The sequence below is a fragment of the Oncorhynchus gorbuscha genome, linkage group LG05, assembly GCF_021184085.1.
Source record: "Oncorhynchus gorbuscha isolate QuinsamMale2020 ecotype Even-year linkage group LG05, OgorEven_v1.0, whole genome shotgun sequence".
NCBI lineage: Eukaryota > Metazoa > Chordata > Actinopteri > Salmoniformes > Salmonidae > Oncorhynchus > Oncorhynchus gorbuscha.
The window spans coordinates 19,552,463-19,576,272 of record NC_060177.1 but is presented as its reverse complement, the minus strand read 5'-3'; the positions used below and the strand labels follow the sequence as shown (position 1 = coordinate 19,576,272).

General features: G+C 45.0%; 1 protein-coding gene across 1 annotated transcript in view; it reads left to right on the top strand.

Annotated features, from left to right (window-relative positions):
* LOC124035629 (synaptotagmin-7-like) overlaps positions 1 to 23,810 on the top strand; it is a 134,061-nt gene that overhangs the window by 50,838 nt on the left and 59,413 nt on the right. Inside the window, exon 2 of the mRNA XM_046349176.1 lies at positions 15,209 to 15,312. Within this exon, the coding sequence (XP_046205132.1) occupies positions 15,209 to 15,312 (104 nt within the window). The remainder of the gene's footprint in view (positions 1 to 15,208; positions 15,313 to 23,810) is intronic.

Here is a 23,810-nt window from a genome sequence, read left to right as displayed (position 1 = left end):
AATGAGGTTTAAGAGCGTTTTGTTGGGACTGCCAGGGCTCCAGATGATAGGCAATGTTGTCTCGGCGTTGAGGGAACATTTTTCACCTGCCCGGGGGCTACTAAGAAAATACATTTTTATTTATTGATTTATTTATTTGATTTCACCTTTATTTAACCAGGTAGGCCAGTTGAGAACACCTTTATTTAACCAGGTAGGCCAGTTGAGAACACCTTTATTTAACCAGGTAGGCCAGTTGAGAACACCTTTATTTAACCAGGTAGGCTAGTTGAGAACACCTTTATTTAACCAGGTAGGCTAGTTGAGAACACCTTTATTTAACCAGGTAGGCTAGTTGAGAACACCTTTATTTAACCAGGTAGGCTAGTTGAGAACAAGTTCTCATTTACAACTGTGACCTGGTCAAGATAAAGCAAAGCAGTTCGACACATACAACAACACAGAGTTACACATGGAATAAACAAACATACAGTCAATAATACAGTAGAAAAAGTCTATATACGGTGTGTGCAAATGAGGTAGGAAAAGGGAGGTAAGGCAATAAATAGGCCATGGTGGCGAAGTAATTACAATATAGCAATTAAACATTGGAATGGTAGATGTGCAGAAAGTGAATGTGCAAGTAGATATACTGGGGAGCAAAGGAGCAAGATAAATAAATAAAGTAATAAAGTAAATAAAGTATGGGGATAAAGTAAATAAAGTAAATAAAGTATGGGGATGAGGTAGCTGGATAGGCCATTTACAGATGGGGTATGTACAGGTGCAGTGATCTGTGAGCTGCTCTGACAGCTGGTGCTTAAAGCTAGTGAGGGAGATATGAGTCTCCAGCTTCAGTAATTTCTGCAGTTCGTTCCAGTCATTGGCAGCAGAGAACTGGAAGGAAAGGTTGGCCAAAGGAAGAAGTGGCTTTGGGGGTGACCAGTGAGGTAAAACTGCTGGAGCGTGTGCGACGGGTGGGTGCTGCTATGGTGAGCAGTGAGTTGAGATAAGGTGGGGCTTTACCTAGCAGAGACCTAGATGGCCTGGAGCCAGTGGGTTTGGCGATGAGTATGGAGTGAGGGCCAGCCAATGAGAGCAACGAGAGCATACACAGTGGGGGGTAGTATATGGGGTTTTGGTGACAAAACGGGTGGCACTGTGATGGACTGCATACAATTTGTAGAGTGTTTGAGGCTATATTGTAAATGACATCGCCGAAGTCGAGGATCGGTAGGATGGTCAGGTTTAGGTTTACGAGGGTATGTTTGGCAGCATGAGTGAAGGATGCTTTGTTGCGAAATAGGAAGCCGATTCTAGATTTAATTTTGGATTGGAGATGCTTAATGTGAGTCTGGAAGGAGAGGTTACAGTCTAACCAGACACCGAGGTATTTGTAGTTGTCCACATATTCTAAGTCAAAACCGTCCAGAGTAGTGATGCTGGGCAGGCGGGCAGGTGCGGGCAGCGATCAGTTGAAGAGCATGCATAGTTTTACTTGCATTTAAGAGCAGTTGGAGGCCACGGAAGGAGAGTTGTATGGCATTGAAGCTCATCTGGAGGTTAGCTAACACAGTGTCCAAAGAAGGGCCAAATGTATACAGAATGGTGTCGTCTGCGTAGAGGTGGATCAGAGAATCACCAGCAGCAAGAGCGACATCATTGATGTATACAGAGAAGAGAGTCGGCCCGACTGCCAGAGGTCCGGACAACAGGCCCTCCGATTTGACACACTGAACTCTATCAGAGAAGTAGTTGGTGAACCAGGCGAGGCAATCATTTGAGAAACCAAGGATGAATACGTCTGCACAGTAATGTCTCTTATGATATCGTTTAGGACCTTGAGAGTGGCTGAGGTGCACCCATGACCAGCTCTGAAACCAGGTTACATAGCGGAGAATGACGGTGGGATTCGAAATGGTCGGTAATCTGTTTGTTAACTTGGCTTTCGAAGACCTTAGAAAGGCAGGGTAGGATAGATATAGGTCTGTAGCAGTTTGGGTCTAGAGTGCCTCCCCCTTTGAAGAGGTGGATGACCGCGGCAGCTTTCCAATCTATGGAAATCTCAGACGATACGAAAGAGAGGTTGAACAGGCTAGTAATAGGGGTTGCAAAAATTTCGGCAGATCATTTTAGAAAGAGAGGGTCCAGATTGTCTAGCCCGGCTGATTTGTAGGGGTCCAGATTTTGCAGCTCTTTCAGACCATCAGCTATCTGAATTTGGGTGAAGGAGAAATGGGGAGGCTTGGGCGAGTTGCTGTGGGGGGTGCAGGGCTGTTGACCGGGGTAGGGGTAGCCAGATGGAAAGCATGGCCAGCCATGGAAAATGGTTATTTAAATTCTCAATTATAGTCTATTTATCGGTGGTGAGATTGTTTCCTAGCCTCAGTGCAGTGGGCAGCTGGGAGGAGGTGCTCTTATTCTCCATGGACTGTCCCAGAACTTATTTGAGTTTGTGCTACAGGATGCAAATTTCTGTTTGAAAAAGCTAGCCTTAGCTTTCCTAACTGCCTTTGTATATTGGTTCCTAACTTCCCTGAAAAGTTGCATATCACGGGGGCTATTCAATGCTAATGCAGAACACCACAGGATGTTTTTGTGCTGGTCAAGGGCAGTCAGGTCTGGAGAGAACCAAGGGCTATATCTGTTCCTGGTTCTACATTTTTTGAATGGGGCATGCTTATTTAAGATAGTGAGGAAGGCAATTTTAAAGAATAACCAGGCATCCTCTACTGACGGGATGAGGTCAATATCCTTCCAGGATACCCGGGCCAGGTCGATTGGAAAGGCCTGCTCGCTGACGTGTTTTAGGGACCGTTTGACAGTGATGAGGGGTGGTCATTTGACCGCAGACCCATTACGGATGCAAGCAATGAGGCGGTGATCGCTGAGATCTTGGTTGAAAACAGCCGAGGTGTATTTGGAGGGCAAGTTGGTTAGGATGATATCTATGAGGGTGCCTTTTGTTTATGGATTTGGGATTGTACCTGGTGGGTTCATTGATAATTTGTGTGAGATGAAGGGCATCAAGCTTAGATTGTAGGATGGCCGGGGTGTTAAGCATGTCCTAGTTTAGGTCACCTAGCAGCATGAACTCTGAAGATAGATGGGGGGTAATCAATTCACATATGGTGTCCAGGGCACAGCTGGGGGCAGAGGGTGGTCTATAGCAAGCGGCAACGGTGAGAGACTTGTTTCCGGAAAGGTGGATTTTTTTTTTTTTTACCCCTTTATCTCCCCAATTTCGTGGTATCCAATTGTTTAGTAGCTACTATCTTGTCTCATCGCTACAACTCCCGTATGGGCTAAGGAGAGACGAAGATTGAAAGTCATGCGTCCTCCGATACACAACCCAACCAAGCCGCACTGGTTCTTAACACAGCGCCATCCAAGCCAGCCGCACCAATGTGTCAGAGGAAACACCGTGCACCTGGCAACCTTGGTTAGCGCGCACCGCCACAGGAGTCGCAGGTGCGCGATGAGAAAGGTGGATTTTTAAATGTAGAAGCTCTAATTGTTTGGCTACAGACCTGAATAGTAAGATAGAACTTTGCAGGCTATCTCTGCAGTAGATTAAAATCAAATCAAATCAAATTTTATTTGTCACATACACATGGTTAGCAGATGTTAATGCGAGTGTAGCGAAATGCACACAGTAAGTTGACTGATTGCAACCCCGCCCCCTTTGGCAGTCCTGTCTTGTCAGAAAATGTTATAGTTAGGGATGGAAATTTCAGGGGTTTTGGTGGTCTTCCTAAGCCAGGATTCAGAAATGGCTAGGACATCCGGGTTGGCAGAGTGTGCTAAAGCAGTGAATAAAACAAACTTAGGGAGTAGGCTTATACTGTTAACATGCATGAAACCAAGGTTTTTACGGTTACAGAAGTCAACAAAGGAGAGCACCTGGGGAATAGGAGTGGAGCTAGGCACTGCAGGGCCTGGATTAACCTCTACAACAGAGGAGGAGTACGATAAGGGTACGTCTAAAGACTATAAGAACTGCGTGTCTAGTACATTCAGAACAGAGAGTAAAAGGAGCAGGTTTCTGGGTGCAATAGCATAGATTCAAGGCATAATGTACAGACAAAGGTATGGTAGGATGTGAGTACATTGGAGATAAACCTCGGCATTGAGTAATGATGAGAGAGATATTGTCTCTAGAAACATTTAAACCAGGTGATGTCATTGCATCCGTGGGAGGTGGAACTAAATGGTTGGTTAAGGCATATTGAGCAGGGCTAGAGGCTCTACAGTGAAATAAGACAATAATCACTAACCAGGAAAGTAATGGACAAGGCATATTGATATTAGGGAAAGGCATGCGGAGCCGGGTGATCATAGGGGTCCAGTGAGTGGTTGGGCTGGCTAGAGACACGGCGATTCAGACAGCTAGCAGGCCAGGGCTAGCAGGCTAGCAGAAAGTCCTTAGAGGTACGTCGCCTCCTTGTGCGGTGATGTCGATAGACCAGTCGTGATGGATTAGTAGGGTTCCAAGTAGCAGAGGAGTCCAAGTCCAATTGGCAAAATAGGTATAGTGGCCCAAGAAATTGGCCGATGGATCTATTCATCTAACAGTCCAAAATGCTCTAGACAGCTAGCGGGCCCCAGCTAGCAGGCTAGCAGATGGGCATTCAGGAGACGTCGCGGCGGAGGGGCCTGTTGGAAAAAATCCTCCGGCAGATTACATTGGTAGTCCAGTCTTGATGGATAAGCAGGGCTTTGTTGAGTAAAAGGGGCCCAAGCCAATGGCATAATAGGTATAGTGACCCAAGAAATTGGCCGATGGGCCTATTAGCCAACAGTCCGATATGCTCTAGACAGCTAGCAGATGGGCATTCAGGGGACATCGCGACGTAGGAACCAGTTGAGTACCCCCTTGAGCAGATTACGTCGGTAGTCCAGTCGTGAAGTATCGACGGGGTTCTGTGCCCCATACCGGCAGATGAAGGAGTCCGGGTATTGTAGCCCAGATGAACTCATTGGAATGGGGTGACTGTGCAGAAAGCAGAATAGTTACAGTGATGCTGGCTCACCCTGTAACCCGCCTAACATGAGATCTAGTGGCAATATACTGTTACAGGAATGGCTCTCAGGTGCTGGTCCTGTATAATGAGAACAGCCAAGGTGTCGGCTCTTTTTCTCCGCTGATGGTTGGTCCTAGTGGCGGGTGGCAGGGTCAAGGGTTCAGCTCTCCAGGTGGGGCTTCACTCTGCTCTGCCTTCCCCGATCGCCCAGCCCCGTACCCTGGACCAGACAGACATGCTCCTCTGCTGGTCCCCTGTGACTAATAGCCCTGATTCTGTGTCAGCTTGGGCACAAACACCAGTGGCTGAGTGAGCAGAACACAAGCAGATTAGCACAGCAAGTGAAGCAGAGGAGAGAGAGAGGGAAGAAGGGAGGGAGGTAGAGAGGGAAGAAGGGAGGGGGCTCTTCTGACAGCGTGCAGGATTCTCACTTAAAGCAGCTCCGGGTCCTCACGGTGGTGCACTGAAACAGGTCATCAAGTGAATCACACTGAGTCATTTGTAAATATTTATTTTATCCCAATCGATGCCCTCACAATTGACATGGAGGATAAAATATGTCGGTAGTTACTAGGCCTGGGAAATGCCAGGCACCTCACAATACAATATGTACTGCGATTCTCACGATTCTACAGCATATACTGTATGTACAGTTGAAGTCGGAAGTTTACATACACTTAGGTTGGAGTCATTAAAACAAATTTTCAACCACTCCACACATTTCCTATTAACAAATTATTGTTTTGGCAAGTCAGTTAGGACAATTACTTTGTACATGACTGTCACACCCTGACCATAGTTTGCTTTGTATGTTTCTATGTTTTGGTTGGTCAGGGTGTGATCTGAGTGGGCATTCTATGTTGGATGTCTTGTTTGTCTATTTCTTTGTCTGGCCTGATATGGTTCTCAATCAGAGGCAGGTGTTAGTCATTGTCTCTGATTGGGAACCATATTTAGGTAGCCTGGGTTTCACTGTGTGTTTGTGGGTGATTGTTCCTGTCTCTGTGTTTTGTACCAGATATGGCTGTTTTTGGTTTGCCATGTTTATTGTTTTGTAGTGTTCGTGTTTATCTTTTTGTTATTAAACATGAATCAAAGAAACCACGCTGCATTTTGGTCTGCCTCTACTTCACCTAAAGAAAACCGTTACAATGACACAAGTAATTTTTCCAACAATTGTTTACAGACAGATTATTTCACTTATAATTCACTGTATCACAATTCCAGTGGGTCAGAAGTTTACACACAGTAATTTGACTGTGCCATTAAATAGCTTTGAAAATTCCAGGAATTAAGTAATGGCTTTAGAAGCTTCTGATAGGCTAATTGACATCATTTGAGTCAATTGGAGGTGTACCTGTGGATGTATTTTAAGGCCTACCTTCAAACCCAGTGCCTCTTTGATTGACATCATGGGAAAATCAAAAGAAATCAGCCAAGAAAAAAACACCCCAACAAAAAAGAGTGTAGGCTTCCACAAGTCTAGTTCATCATTGGGAGCTATTTCCAAATGCCTGAAGGTACCACGTTCATCTGTACAACAATAGTATGCAAGTATAAACACCATGGGACCACGGAGCCGTCATACGATCAGGTAGGAGATGCGTTCTGTCTCCTAGAGATGAACGTACTTTGGTGCAAAAAGTGCAAATCAATCCCAGGACAACAGCAAAGGACATTGTGAAGATGCTGGAGGAAACGGGTACAAAGTATCTATATCCACAGTAAAACCAGTCCTATATCGAAATAACCTGAAAGGCCGCTCAGCAAGGAAGAAGCCACTGCTCAAAAACCGCCATAAAAAAAGACAGACTACGGTTTGCAACTGCACATGGGAACAAAGATCATACTTTTTGGAGAAATGTCCTCTGGTCTGATGAAACAAAATAGAACCGTTTGGCCAAAATCACCATCGTTATGTTTGGAGGAAAAAGGGGGATGCTTGCAAGCCGAAGAACACCATCCCAAATGTTGAAGCACGGGGGTGGCAGCATCATGTTGTTGGGGTGCTTTGCTGCAAAGAGGGACTGGTGCACTTCACAAAATAGATGGCATCATAAGGGAGGAAAATTATGTTGATATATTGAAGCAATATCTCAAGACATCAGTCAGGAAGTTGAAGCTTGGTTGCAAATGGGTCTTCCAAATGGACAATGACCTCAAGTATACTTCCAAAGTTGTGTCAAAATTGCTTAAGGACAACAAAGTCAAGGTATTGGAGTGGCCATCATAAAGTCCTTGTCCGCGTGTGCGAGCAAGGAGACCTACAAACCTGACTCAGTTACACCAGCTCTGTCAGGAGGAATGGGCCGATATTCACCCAACTTATTGTGGGAAGCTTGTGGAAGGCTACCCAAAACGTTAAACAATTTAAAGGCAATGCTACCAAATAATAATTAAGTGTATGTAAACTTCTGACCCACTGGGAATGTGATGAAAGAAATAAAAGCTGAAATAAATCATTCTCTCTACTATTAATCGGACATTTCACTCATAACTGACCTAAGACGGGTAATTTTTTACCTGATTAAATGTCAGGAATTGCGAAAAACAGCGTTGAAATGTATTTTGCTAAGGTTTATGTAACCTTCTGACTTCAACTGTATTGCTATTCGATACTGTGATTTTATTGCGATTTGATGTTCCAAACATATTGCTCACTATATGTCTGCTGCAGAGAGACAAGAGAGAGCAGTTGCTTTTGATCAGTCAGGGAAATAAAAGAGTTGAAAAAATGTTGGCTCACTATTTAAAACAAAGATGGAGAACCAACTATAAGATATAAGATTAAAAATACCAGCGTTTTGGCGCAGGTACAGCCAACCTAACGCTAGCTAACCCTAACGAACTCTAACTCTACCTACAGTAGCCCCAAAAGTGTTTTTTCCCCCATCACTCGTAGTTACAGCAGATGACTTAGTGATTATGCTGATGAAATGATGATGCCGTTATGTGTGTGTGTTTTAGAAGTGGGTCAGTGACCTCATTATGATGGATCCTCTACATCTGTCTGGCGAGGTGGAGAGAGAGGTGCCTGGGGAAGACAGACAGCAGCAACCTTTAGTTCAGAGTGAGAAGGATGAGAGCAGCCAGGTGTAGATGCAGGCATACCTGGGACTTTCAGGTAGAGATGTTGAATATGCATGCATTTGGTACCCTACCCATCACAAAACAGACACCAATTGCAGTGTAATTTGGTCATCTTTTTATCTATCCGTACAATCCTTAGATACTAGTAAACCAGTGGAGAGGATGGCTGCATGTGGGGTTAATGTGGGTTTAAAAACCAGAGAGGGTTGGAGGGATTGTTATGGAGGCTATTCTTTCTGATGAGTAGTTTTAATCGTTTCAGTAGAAAATCATGTAATTACTTGATGAGGGAAAATAGTGGTGGACCGACAGGGGCTCAGAGTGGGAAGATGAGAGAGAAATATAACAACTGAGAGGAATAGACTGAAAAGACACTCGCTTTATTTTTCTGTTTGTAGTTTTATGGAAACGCCAAAGCTCATGCAGTATGTGTACAATAAAAATGAACTTTCAAGAGGGCAGTGATGAAATGAGACAATAGGAGCTTATGCTGTGTGTGTGTGTGTGTGTGTGTGTGTGTGTGTGTGTGTGTGTGTGTGTGTGTGTGTGTGTGTGTGTGTGTGTGTGTGTGTGTGTGTGTGTGTGTGTGTGTGTGTGTGTGTGTGTGTGTGTGTGTGTGTGTGTGTGATAGCTGCAGTGCTGTGAATGTCTGGTCTGGAATTAGCCACAGGAGGCTCTCTGTGTGACACCCAGCACAGCGCTGCATGGGGCCACTCCTGGGGAGAGAGTCAGTGAGAAGGGCCATCCATGTTGTTTTTGCCAGAGCCGTCTTTGTGTTGTACACTGTAATAAATTGCCTTACTGGGGCAGAACTCATTAGCTTTTAGTGATTCATAGTCTCCATGTGAATTATTTGGACCGTAAAAGTATTAGGGAAGCTGTCGCAATCCTTTTGAAAGCATCCCTACCTGATGCACCCGTCCCTGCCCAACGACCATACACACCACAGCTGTAATACAACAGTCTGATTCAACCCCTTGTTTACAGTACCACCACCTTCTGTTAGGCTTGCTGCTATTTTCCACCCTTTTTCCTCTAAATGCAGCACAGGTGTATCCATCTACAGTGTCTTGTGAAAGTATTCACCCCTTGGCATTTTTCCTTTTTGGGGGTTTGTATCGTTTGATTTACACAACATGCCTACCACTTTTTTAGGATGCAAAATATTTGTTATTGTGAAACAAACAAGAAGTAAGTCAAGTGTAATGTACTTCGTCTGTTGTTTGTAGTGAGTCAGACCGAAATGCAGCGTGTAGGTTACTCATGACTTTTAATGAAGAATAATGCGGTACATGAAATAACTGAAAATACAAAAACAACAAACGAGTGAAACTAATACAGCCTATCTGGTGACTAACACTAAGACAGGTACAATCACCCACGAAATACAACGCGCACTCAAGCTACCTAAATACGGTTCCCAATCTGAGACAACTAGAATCAGCTGACTCCAATTAGGAATCGCCTCAGGCAGCCAAGCCTAACTAGACACACCCCTACTAATACACACTCCCAATTAATACAAACCCCAATACGAAATACAACATATAAACCCATGTCACACCCTGGCCTACCCAAACATATAACAAAAACACAAGATACAATGACCAAGGCGTGACAACAAGTAAACAGAAAACTTGAGCATGCATAACTATTCACCCCCCACCCCCCCCCCCCCAAAGTCAATACTTTGTAGAGGCACCTTTTGCAGCAATTACAGCTACAAGTCTCTTGGGGTATGTCTCTATAAGCTTGGCACATCTAGCCACTGGGATTTTTGCCCATTCTTCAAGGCAAAACTGCTCCAGCTCCTTCAAATTGGATGGGTTCTGCTGGTGTACAGCAATATTTAAGTCATACCACAGATTCTCAATTGGATTGAGATCTGGGCTTTGACTAGGCCATTCCAAGACATTTAAATGTTTCCCCTTAAACCACTCAGGTGTTGCTTTAGCAGTATGCTTAGGGTCATTGTCCTGCTGGAATGTGAACCTCCATCCCAGCCTCAAATCTCTGGAAGACTGAAACAGGTTTCCCTCAAGAATTTAGCACCATCCATCATTCCTTCAATTCTGACCAGTTTCACAGTCTCTGCCAGTGGAAAAACATCCCCACAGCATGATGCTACCACCACAAAGCTTCACTGTGGGGATGCTGTTCTCGGGGTAATGAGAGGTGTTGGGTTTGCCCCAGACATAGCGTTTTCCTTGATAGCAAAAAGCAACATTTTAGTCTCATCTGACACATGTCTTTTGGTGAACACCAAATGTGTTTGCTTATTTTTTTTCTTTAAGCAAGGGCTTTTTTCGACTCTTCCGTAAAGCCCAGCTCTATGGAGTGTACGGCTTAAAGTGATCCTATGGACAGATACTCCAATCTCCGCTGTGGAGCTTTGCAGCTCATAGAGGGTTATCTTTTGTCTCTTTCTTGCCTCTCTGATCAATGCCCTCCTTGCCTGGTCCGTGAGTTTTGGTGGGAGGCTTGGCAGGTTTGTTGTGGTGCCATTTTCTTTCCGTTTATTTCCATGCTCCATGGGATGTTCAAAGTTTCTGATATTTTTTTATAACCCAACCCTGATCTGTACTTCTCCACAACTTTGTCCCTGACCTGTTTGGAGAGCTCTTTATAGTCTTCATGGTGCCGCTTGCTTAGTGCTGGACTATTTTCTATTTTTATGTCCATAACATGAAATCCAAATGAAAATCCATTTAAATTACATGTTGTAATGCAACAAAATAGTAAAAACGCGAAGGGGGATGAATACTTTTGCAAGGCACTGTATCTCTATCCCAGGCTCTTTTACAGCAGCATGGCTGGACTGGTAGACATATTAAAGCTGCTGTTTAATCATTACAGGAACTCACCGAGCTAATGACCAGGATGCAATTCTCTGCCCTATCAAAAGCATCTAATGGATGTGCCTCTGGGAGATCAAGATGAGTTTCAATATTAGGGTGGGCCAGCTCACAGTAGTAATTGCGCCGTGTAGCAACCTTACAGCAACCTTACAGTCAGGAAGCTAGCTACCTCAGCTTATTTCTCCTCCTGGTTATTATGTATGCTGTACTTAACAGCTCCTTTGTGCCAGGCCAGGCCAGGTCATTAAACACTTATTGTTAAATCATGTTAGTGTGTTATCTTTCTAGTTTTTGGTTATTATTGGTTATGCGAGAGAATGCTGTGTCTGTATTTCTTCCTGGTATAAGCCTATAGGCTATTCCCCATTTATCTTCAGAGATTGTCATAATGGAATGGGTAGCTCCACTACAACTATAAAAAATGGTCCACACTGTTCGGGTGAATTCCGATTCTGCCGCTGTCCATTGTGCTGAATCACAGCTGTTTGTTTAACCTCCATTGGCTGTTCGGCGCAACATTGGTCTTTGTTCATAAGTTAGCCTACCTTAAACCAAACAATGATCTTCAGCCATTATGTAGCTCAACAGTGGACTAAATAGGCTAGGAACTGTTTTTGACCATTTCACTGAAACGTATACACTGTAGTCTAATCCACAGCAATGACGAAGGTAAGAGAAGAGGAAAAAAACTCTCTGCAATTAAAAATGGCATCTATACATATATCTACTTTTTTTGTCACATTACAGCAGCATACTGTATATGGTAGGCCTCAGGGTCATCCATTTCATCCCTTTAAAAAAATACTGAAAAGATGAGAGCTCCATGAAACACCTGCCATTATGGCCACTTATCAGCAGCATTATGACATGTTGAATTGCTGTCTGAGTGAGATGACCAGTAATGGATAGTTACAGTATCATTGTCATTGCTCAGGTTCTGTTGAAAACATAATGTCAACTGATTGCTTCCTTTGATGGATGTGTTCTACAAAGGCTACTCACTGTATTATTTTTCTCACAATAGATAGTAGGAAAATAAATTGAACAACATACTAACCAAATGAGAGCAAGAAAGAATGGAGAAAGGTAGGAAATAGAGGAAGGATGACAGGAAATGAAAGAAAGTGTGAGGGAAGAGTGATATGTGGATGTTTTTACCAAGCTACTCTTTCTGTTCTCTGCCATGAACAACTTACAAGACCTGGAGTTTTATAGGGAGGGATAGAGAGAGAGGGGTGGAGAGAGGGATGGAGAGAGGGAGGGATGAGAAAGCAGAGGAATTGTGTAGGCAGAGGGACAGAGAAAGGGAGAATGTAACAGAAAGAATAGGAGGATGAGGTGGAATTGAAGTCCATTGTTTATGCACAATGTTGTTTGCCAACATGTCTTTGCCTTTTGAATTGTCTTGGCAGAGGAGGTGGGCTAGATGAATAGCATTCAAGATGCAGTGATGTAGTGATTTTTTTTTACCAGAAATGTGTGCGTGAAAGAGGTTTCATCTCTCAAGTTTGGTCTTGACTTCTTGAAAGATGAACAAAAGACAAGAGGAAAAGCTGCAGTACTGATCATGTACAATGAGACACCAAAGAGGAAGGAAGCTGCAGATTACAAGACTTGTAATTGAACCCTCTTAATGACCATTGTTTTTCTTTTCCTTCGTTTCAGCAACTCTGTATTCATTCACCAGCTGTAGATACTGACACAGATGGGGAAAGTAGACATGATATTTATACCGGTACAGTTGCCCTCTTTCCCTGTCTCTTTCCCTTTTTCTCTTGATAGATTGCTCTGTCTGCAGGTTAGTGATGATTGAGTGGGAGAGAGCATATTAAAAAAGCACATTACAGGCTCACACTTCCCTCTCCTCCCACACTTACTTCTCCTATGCCTCATTTGTGTATTTTTCCTGCATGTGTTTATTAGATTTGACCAACATATTGCCAAAGGGATATGTAGAGATATTCTCTCAACAACATATTGCCAAAGGGATATGTAGAGATATTCTTTTACCAACATATTGCCAAAGGGATATGTAGAGATATTCTTTTACCAACATATTGCCAAAGGGATATGTAGAGATATTCTTTTACCAACATATTGCCAAAGGGATATGTAGAGATATTCTTTTACCAACATATTGCCAAAGGGATATGTAGAGATATTCTTTTACCAACATATTGCCAAAGGGATATGTAGAGATATTCTTTTACCAACATATTGCCAAAGGGATATGTAGAGATATTCTTTTACCAACATATTGCCAAAGGGATATGTAGAGATATTCTTTTACCAACATATTGCCAAAGGGATATGTAGAGATATTCTCTCAACAACATATTGCCAAAGGGATATGTATAGATATTCTCTCAACAACATATTGCCAAAGGGATATGTAGAGATATTCTCTCAACAACATATTGCCAAAGGGATATGTAGAGATATTCTTTTACCAACATATTGCCAAAGGGATATGTAGAGATATTCTCTCAACAACATATTGCCAAAGGGATATGTAGAGATATTCTCTCAACAACATATTGCCAAAGGGATATGTAGAGATATTCTCTCAACAACATATTGCCAAAGGGATATGTAGAGATATTCTCTCAACAACATATTGCCAAAGGGATATGTAGAGATATTATTTTACCAACATATTGCCAAAGGGATATGTAGAGATATTCTCTCAACAACATATTGCCAAAGGGATATGTAGAGATATTCTCTCAACAACATATTGCCAAAGGGATATGTAGAGATATTCTTTTACCAACATATTGCCAAAGGGATATGTATAGATATTCTTTTACCAACATATTGCCAAAGGGATATGTATAGATATTCTTTTACCAACATATTGCCAAAGGGATATGTATAGATATTCTCTCAACAACATTTGCTCTTGGTCTTGCCCTTTCTCTCCTTCTCCTTCCCATCTCATGATTGACTTGCATTTAACAGTGACCTCTATCTCTCTTCCTCTCTCTCCCCTCCCCCCTCTGTCCCCCTCTCTCTCCCCATCTCTCTCTCTCTCTCTCAATTCAATTCAATTCAAGGGGCTTTGTTGGCATGGGAAACATGTGTTAACATTGCCAAAGCAAGTGAGGAAGATAATATACAAAAGTGAAATAAACAATAAAAATTAACAGTAAACATTACACATACAGAAGTTTCAAAACAATAAAGACATTACAAATGTCATATTATATATATACAGTGTTGTAACAATGTACAAATAGCTAAAGTACACAAGGGAAAATAAATAAGCATAAATATGTGTTATATTTACAATGGTGTTTGTTCTTCACTGGTTGCCCTTCTTGTGACAACAGGTCACCAATCTTGCTGCTGTGATGGCACACTGTGGAATTTCACCCAGTAGATATGGGAGTTTATCAAAATTGGATTTGTTTTCGAATTCTTTGTGGATCTGTGTAATCTGAAGGAAATATGCATCTCTAATATGGTCATACGTTGGACAGGAGGTTAGGAAGTGCAGCTCAGTTTCCACCTCATTTTGTGGGCAGTGTGCACATAGCCTGTCTTCTCTTGAGAGCCAGGTCTGTCTACGGCGGCCTTTCTCAATAGCAAGGCTATGCTCACTAAGTCTGTACATAGTCAAAGCTTTCCTTAAGTTTGGGTCAGTCACAGTGGACAGGTATTCTGCCACTGTGTACTCTCTGTTTAGGGCCAAATAGCATTCTAGTTTGCTCTGTTTTTTTGTTAATTCTTTCCCAATATGTCAAGTAATTATCTTTTTGTTTTCTCATGATTTGGTTGGGTCTAATTGTGCCGCTGTCCTGGGGCTATGTGGGGTGTTTTTGTGTTCGTGAACAGAGTCCCAGGAACAGCTTGCTTATGGGACTCTTCTCCAGGTTCATCTCTCTGTAGGTGCTTGCTGTTTGGGGTTTTAGGCTGGGTTTCTGTACAGCACTTTGAGATATCAGCTGATGTACGAAGGGCTATATAAATACATTTGATTTGACTTTGTTATGGAAGGTTTGGGAATCGCTTCCTTTTAGGTGGATGTAGAATTTAACAGCTCTTTTCTGGATTTTGATAATTAGTGGGTATCGGCCTAATTCTGCTCTGCATGCATTATTTGGTGTTCTACGTTGTACACGGATGATATTTTTGTAGAATTCTGCATGCAGAGTCTCAATTTGGTGTTTGTCCCATTTTGTGAAATCTTGGTTGGTGAGTGGACCCCAGACCTCACAACCTCTCTCTCTCTCTCCCCCCTCTGTCTCTCTGCAGGGTCTTTATCTATCAGTGTGTTTCTGGTATCTCTGGGGCTGACGGTGTGTGTCGTGTGGCTCGTAGCTCTGTGTGGAGTCTGCACCTGGTGTCAACGCAAACTGGTGAGTGGACCACTAACATTTACCTATGACATTATATCCTATTATCTGGTTTTAGGACACATTGTCCTTCCCAGAACAAAACAGTACAGCAGGCTTCCATCCACTCTTCCATGACTCTTATTTATTTGTACAACTTTTAATCAACTATGTTGGTCAGTTATCATCGGCAATGATGACCTGGCCGAGAGGTCAATATACACATGTTCAGGTCAAATTACACACCCCAGCACTGACTCATAATATTCCCCAGAGCTAGTAGGGATTTATTCTGAGTTAGCTTCCTTGTAGGGTTAGCTGCCTGGTAAGGTTAGCTGCCTGGTAAGGTTAGATGCATGGTTAGGTTAGCTGCCTGGTAGGGTTAGCTGCCTGGTAGGGTTAGCTACCTGGTAGGGTTATCTGCCTGGTAAGGTTAGCTGCCTGGTAAGGTTAGCTGCCTGGTAGTGTTAGCTGCGTGGTAAGGTTACCTGCCTGGTAGGGTTAGCTGCCTGGTAGGGTTAGCTGCCGGGTAAGGTTAGCTGCCTGGTAGGGTTAGCTGCCTGGTAGGTTTAGCTGCCTGGTAAGGTTAGTTGCATGTTAGGGTTAGCTGCCTGGTAAGGTTAGCTTCCTGGTAGGGTTAGCTGCCTGGTAAGGTTAGCTGCCTGGTAAGGTTAGCTGCCTGGTAGGGTTAGCTGCCTGGTAGGGTTAGCTGCCTGGTAAGGTTAGTTGCCTGGTAAGGTTAGCTACCTGGTAAGTTTAGCTGCCTGGTAGGGTTAGCTGCCTGGTAGGGTTAGCTGCCTGGTAAGGTTAGCTGCCTGGTAAGGTTAGCTACCTGGTAGGGTTGAACCCCAGAACCGTATACACACACATTTGCACAGACATGCCCCACATCCTCATAATAGAACTGCAGCATAGTGAGAGAGGTGTTAGGCTGTAGGTGTTACATATTGCACAAGAGGAAGACTGTGAGAGACTGAGACATGTGAGAGACGGAGACATGCAAAGACATGCTTTGAGATTATGTCTGTAATGAAAAGCGCTGTAAAAGTTTCATCAATTCTCTCCATCTTTCGCTCTCCATATCTCTCCATATCTGTCCCCCCCCCTCTCTCTCTCTCTCCCCCCCATCTCTCTCTCTCTCTCTCTCTCTCTCTCTCTCTCTCTCTCTCTCTCTCTCTCTCTCTCTCTCTCTCTCTCTCTCTCTCTCTCTCTCTCTCTCTCCATGACAATGCACTATGTCCATGGCCTTCTCCGAACCCCATGCCATTAAAATGGTACAGTTGGACACCCAGGTAATTAGCTACAATTAATAATGAGCTATTTGCTGCCTGTTCCTGCCGTTTGGCTATTAGAGGAAAGCAGAAAGATGGTTCATGGATCAGACATTCAGAATGAAAAGATAGTCTCTTTGATTGAATCATTTCACCATTCTATATCATTGAGTATATCATATTCTATTAAGTAAAGAAGGATTTCCCCTCCTCTCAGTCTATCATTCTCTCACCTCCCCCACCCGTACATCTGGTCTCAGTGTATTGCACCATAATATAATAATATAATATATGCCATTTAGCGTACATCTGGTCTCAGTGGAGTTACAAGCGCCATGCTCTACCAACTGAGCTACAGAATGACCACAACATATGTGTGCATAAACTGTAGGCTACATTCACTACATTAACATAAGCAAAACGGTAATACACACATTCCAGGACACTAAAATGCAGACACTGAGGATAGAACATGAGCACATTGAATTTTGTGTCTAGCAGTTAGTCAATGGCAGAATCACACTTTTGAGTTCATATTTTGGGCTCCAGAGTTGCGCAGCGTTCTAAAGCACTGCATCTCAGTGGCAGGTAGCCTAGCGGTTAGAACGTTGGACTAGTAACTGAAAGGTTGCTAGATTGAATCCCAGAGCTGACAAGGTAAAACTCTGTCGTTCTGCCCCTGAACAAGGCAGTTACCCCACTGTTCCTAGGTTGTCATTTTAAGTAAGAATTTGTTCTTAACTGACTTGCCTAGTTAAATAAAATAAAAAGAGGTGTCACTACAGTCCCTGGTACGAATCCAGGCTGTATCACATCCGGCTGTGATTGGGTGGCCCACAATTGGCCCAGCGTCGTCTGGGTTTGGCCAGGGTAGGCAGTCATTGTAAATAAGAATTTGTTCTTAACTACCTTGCAAAGTTAAATAAAATTTCAGTCTCTTGCCAGCTTTAGTTTACCGCATAACTCCAAATTACTTTTTTCTGCCATAAAAAACTCCTTGGATAAAAGTTGCAGTGCTTTCCGGTTGTGTTCTATTGTCTTGAGTATCCTTCTGTTTCCATAACTTTGTGTGTGGGCTCTTGGTAGTATGCAAGGGGAATGGTATGGGGAGATGTTGTGTGGCCATGATGGTGAACATGAACAGAATTCTCCATTAGGTTATGTAAACATGGCTTTGTGCTCTGAGCAGTGCGTGTGCCTGCTTGTCGCCGGCTCCTGGTCCCATGCTAATGATTCATATGCTAATGTAAACATCACTCTGAGCTATTGGCTGCTGCCTGAGCAACTGTGATTCTGCCCATACGTTTCTCTGGAAATACTCTCCCCTGCTTTTGCTCCCTCCCTCCCTCTCTCTCCATCGTTGTCCCTCTCCTCTGTCTGTCCCTCTCCCTCTCTTGGCTTTTCTTTCTCCGTCTCTTTCTAGTTATCTCTCTGTCCATATCTTGGCCTTTCTCTCTCTCTCTCTCTCTCTCTCTCTCTCTCTCTCTCTCTCTCTCTCTCTCTCTCTCTCTCTCTCTCTCTCTCTCTCTCTCTCTCTCTCTCTCTCTCTCTCTCTCTCTCTCTCTCTCTCTCTCTCTCTCTCTCTCTCTCTCTCTCTCTCTCTGTCTAGGAGCATTTGTGGAGTGAGGAGAGCACATAGGTGGGTAAAACATGCAGAGGACTGAATTCAGCTGAGAACGGTTCTGAAGTGAGATGGAGATTGAATAAGCATGCTTAAAGCATGTAAATAATATGTCATATTAGTAACTGGTATTACGCACATTTGTATTGCTGCACATCTATGATATTTTACCAGTCTGTCACACCCTGTGTAGATAGAAGACTTTCAGTCTGGTCTTCAAAGATTAATGATATCATACCCTGTCAAATACACAGACACACACACAGTAAAACTACTCAACTCACTGTCCATTTCTCTTGTCCTCGCCCTTTCTATTTCTCTATTTACCCTCACACTCTTTGTCTGTCTTTGCAAATACCATATGTCTCCCTCTTAACAAGTGTTTCGTAAACCGTAATTCAGAGTCTACAGATGCTGAGAGACACGATAGTCCGGCGTCCCATTGTGACATAGCTATGCGGCTCTGAGACCATTGTGTTTATGAGGAAGTACACAGAGATAGACACAATTAGATAAATACTGTGATAAATACTGTGATATTTAGCCCATGGTAGTTGATAGATGCAGCCCTGTGTAGAGGTGCAGTATATCAGCCCAGCATATGGGTGAGGGAAGATGAAGAAGTCAGAAACAGGTCTCATGGGTCGATTATGGCAGGAAGGAGGAGGGAAGGAGGAGAGGATGGAGGGGAGGGGTGGAGCAGAGAAGGGGAAGGATGAGAGAAGGAGAGGGAGGAAGCAGGAAGTGGGGAGGGAGGAGGGGATGGAGGAGATGAGGAGGGGAAGAAAGAGTTGGATAGGTGATGGGAAGAGGGGAGGAGAAGGGAAAAGGGAGATAGGAGTGGTGTTGGCAGCCATTATGTATGTTGTGCTGTGACAGATATAACGACAGCGGGACTGAGGGCTGAGGACAGATCCTTCACAGGGCTGCAGCATTACACTGTTCTTAGCGGGGAGACATCCATGATGCCCACCTCTTCTCCCCCACCCTCTTCTCCATTCCCTTATCCTCTCCTCTCCCCATCATCTCCTCTATTCTCTCCCCTATCCTCCCCCCATCATCTCCTCTATTCTCTCCCCCTTCCCTCTCCCCATCATCTCCTCTATTCTCTCCCCCTTCCCCCTTCCCATCATCTCCTCTATTCTCTCCCCTATCCTCCCCCATCATCTCCTCTATTCTCTCCCCCTTCCCCCTTCCCATCATCTCCTCTATTCTCTCCCCTATCCTCTCCCCATCCTCCCCTCTATTCTCTCCCTCTCCCCATCATCTCATCTATTCTCTCCCCCTTCCCCTTCCCATCATCTCCTCTATTCTCTCCCCTATCCTCTCCCCATCCTCCCCTCTATTCTCTCCCTCTCCCCATCATCTCATCTATTCTCTCCCCCTTCCCTCTCCACATCATCTCCTCTATTATCTCCCCTTCCCTCTCCCCATCATCTCCTCTATTCTCTCCCCTATCCTCTCCCCATCCTCCCCTCTATTCTCTCCCTCTCCCCATCATCTCATCTATTCTCTCCCCCTTCCCCCTTCCCATCATCTCCTCTATTCTCTCCCTATCCTCTCCCCATCCTCCCCTCTATTCTCTCCCTCTCCCCATCATCTCATCTATTCTCTCCCCCTTCCCTCTCCACATCATCTCCTCTATTATCTCCCTCTTCCCTCTCCCCATCATCTCCTCTATTCTCTCCCCTATCCTCCCCCACTCTCTCCCATATCCTCTGATGTCTCTCCTCTCCCCATCCTCCCCTCTATTCTCTCCCCCTTCCCTCTCCCCATCATCTCCTCTATTCTCTCCCCTATCCTCCCCCACTCTCTCCCATATCCTCTGATGTCTCTCCTCTCCCCATCTCACTTTATTCTGTTTCAACTCCCCTCATTCTGTCACTCTCTCTCTCTCTCTCTCTCTCTCTCTCTCTCTCTCTCTCTCTCTCTCTCTCTCTCTCTCTCTCTCTCTCCCACTCAATCATACATTGCCTCTGCCTTTCTCTCCATCTTCTTTCCCTTCTATCACCTCTCCCTCTCTCTCTCATGTCCCACTCCCTGTCTTCAGTGTTTTCTCTCTCCTTCCCCTACTCTCTAGCCTCCTGAAGATTTTATGATAGTGTTAAATGATAGATGAGCTGCACTTGATAGCATATTCTTGACTGTTTGAAATCTAGCCTTTTTCTAAGTCCCTAAAACAACTGTGTGAGTGAATGACTGTGTGTTCCGGTTCCGGTTGGAGCGAGTGGTCGCATCTGCACTTCGCTCCAACGGGTAGTATAACTTTTTCATTATATTTCATTATATCACAACGGTTTGATTTGTCTTATCTTAGCAATTTCTTCTCAGCTAGCTACATAGCCGTCTTTGTATCAAAGATAATTGCGTAATTATCGTATTTCGCCGTCCTAACGTAGTCTTCACTAGCCAGCTAGCTAACGTCCACTGATTAGCTGCACTGGAGAAACTATTACACTCAACTGAACGACTTGATTAGTTTAGTGTTAGCTAGCTACATAGCTGTCTTTGCTGTCTTCGTATCATCGTATCCAAGATAATTGTGTTGTTTAGGTTTAGAGTGTGTAGTCTTAGAGTGATTATCTTAATTTACCGAGGTTAGCTAGCCAGCTATTTGTCGTCCTTAACGTAGGTGACTCTGCTAGCTAGCCAACGCTAGCCAACGTCTTCTGTATAGAACTCAACTACCCGGTCGCATTCACAGGTAGTATCACATTTTCACTTCATTTCATTACAGTACAACGGTTTGATTTGTTTGATCGTAGCTAGCTACTTAGCTAGCTACATAGCCGTCTTTGTATCAAAGATAATTGTGTAGTCTAGAGCGATTTTCTAGGTTCGCTAGCCATCTATTGTCGTTCTTTTAACGCAACGTAACGTAAACAACACTGCTAGCTAGCCTGCTTGCCCCCGAATAGCAACACTGCAGAAACTATTACACTCAACGGAACGACTTGATTAGTGTAGTGTCAACAACGCACCCACTGCCAGCTGGCCTACTTCAGCAGTACTGTATCATTTTAATCATTTTAGTCAATAAGATTCTTGCTACGTAGCTTAACTTTCTGAACATTCGAGACGTGTAGTCCACTTGTCATTCCAATCTCCTTTGCATTAGCGTAGCCTCTTCTGTAGCCTGTCAACTATGTGTCTGTTTATCCCTGTTCTCTCCTCTCTGCACAGACCATACAAACGCTCCTCACCGCGTGGCCGCAGCCACCCTACTCTGGTGGTCCCAGCGCGCACGACCCACGTGGAGTTCCAGGTCTCCGGTAGCCTCTGGAACTGCCAATCTGCGGTCAACAAGGCAGAGTTCATCTCAGCCTATGCCTCCCTCCAGTCCCTCGACTTCTTGGCACTGACGGAAACATGGATCACCACAGACAACACTGCTACTCCTACTGCTCTCTCTTCGTCCGCCCACGTGTTCTCGCACACCCCGAGAGCGTCTGGTCAGCGGGGTGGTGGCACCGGGATCCTCATCTCTCCCAAGTGGTCATTCTCTCTTTCTCCCCTTACCCATCTGTCTATCGCCTCCTTTGAATTCCATGCTGTCACAGTTACTAGCCCTTTCAAGCTTAACATCCTTATCATTTATCGCCCTCCAGGTTCCCTCGGAGAGTTCATCAATGAGCTTGATGCCTTGATAAGCTCCTTTCCTGAGGACGGCTCACCTCTCACAGTTCTGGGCGACTTTAACCTCCCCACGTCTACCTTTGACTCTTTCCTCTCTGCCTCCTTCTTTCCACTCCTCTCCTCTTTTGACCTCACCCTCTCACCTTCCCCCCTACTCACAAGGCAGGCAATACGCTCGACCTCATCTTTACTAGATGCTGTTCTTCCACTAACCTCATTGCAACTCCCCTCCAAGTCTCCGACCACTGCCTTGTATCCTTTTCCCTCTCGCTCTCATCCAACACCTCCCACACTGCCCCTACTCGGATGGTATCGCGCCGTCCCAACCTTCGCTCTCTCTCCCCCGCTACTCTCTCCTCTTCCATCCTATCATCTCTTCCCTCCGCTCAAACCTTCTCCCACCTATCTCCTGATTCTGCCTCCTCAACCCTCCTCTCCTCCCTCTCTGCATCCCTTGACTCTCTATGTCCCCTATCCTCCAGGCCGGCTCGGTCCTCCCCTCCCGCTCCGTGGCTCGATGACTCATTGCGAGCTCACAGAACAGGGCTCCGGGCAGCCGAGCGGAAATGGAGGAAAACTCGCCTCCCTGCGGACCTGGCATCCTTTCACTCCCTCCTCTCTACATTTTCCTCCTCTGTCTCTGCTGCTAAAGCCACTTTCTACCACGCTAAATTCCAAGCATCTGCCTCTAACCCTAGGAAGCTCTTTGCCACCTTCTCCTCCCTCCTGAATCCTCCGCCCCCCTCCTCCCTCTCTGCAGATGACTTCGTCAACCATTTTGAAAAGAAGGTCGACGACATCCGATCCTCGTTTGCTAAGTCAAACGACACCGCTGGTTCTGCTCACACTGCCCTACCCTGTGCTCTGACCTCTTTCTCCCCTCTCTCTCCAGATGAAATCTCGCGTCTTGTGACGGCCGGCCGCCCAACAACCTGCCCGCTTGACCCTATCCCCTCCTCTCTTCTCCAGACCATTTCCGGAGACCTTCTCCCTTACCTCACCTCGCTCATCAACTCATCCCTGACCGTTGGCTACGTCCCTTCCGTCTTCAAGAGAGCGAGAGTTGCACCCCTCCTGAAAAAACCTACACTCGATCCCTCCGATGTCAACAATTACAGACCAGTATCCCTTCTTTCTTTTCTCTCCAAAACTCTTGAACGTGCCGTCCTTGGCCAGCTCTCCCGCTATCTCTCTCTGAATGACCTTCTTGATCCAAATCAGTCAGGTTTCAAGACTAGTCATTCAACTGAGACTGCTCTCCTCTGTATCACGGAGGCGCTCCGCACTGCTAAAGCTAACTCTCTCTCCTCTGCTCTCATCCTTCTAGATCTATCGGCTGCCTTCGATACTGTGAACCATCAGATCCTCCTCTCCACCCTCTCCGAGTTGGGCATCTCCCGGCGCGGCCCACGCTTGGATTGCGTCCTACCTGACAGGTCGCTCCTACCAGGTGGCGTGGCGAGAATCTGTCTCCTCACCACGCGCTCTCACCACTGGTGTCCCCAGGGCTCTGTTCTTGGCCCTCTCCTATTCTCGCTATACACCAAGTCACTTGGCTCTGTCATAACCTCACATGGTCTCTCTTATCATTGCTATGCAGACGACACACAATTAATCTTCTCCTTTCCCCCTTCTGATGACCAGGTGGCGAATCGCATCTCTGCATGTCTGGCAGACATATCAGTGTGGATGACGGATCACCACCTCAAGCTGAACCTCGGCAAGACGGAGCTGCTCTTCCTCCCGGGAAGGACTGCCCGTTCCATGATCTCGCCATCACGGTTGACAACTCCATTGTGTCCTCCTCCCAGAGCGCCAAGAACCTTGGCGTGATCCTGGACAACACCCTGTCGTTCTCAACTAACATCAAGGCGGTGGCCCGTTCCTGTAGGTTCATGCTCTACAACATCCGCAGAGTACGACCCTGCCTCACACAGGAAGCGGCGCAGGTCCTAATCCAGGCACTTGTCATCTCCCGTCTGGATTACTGCAAC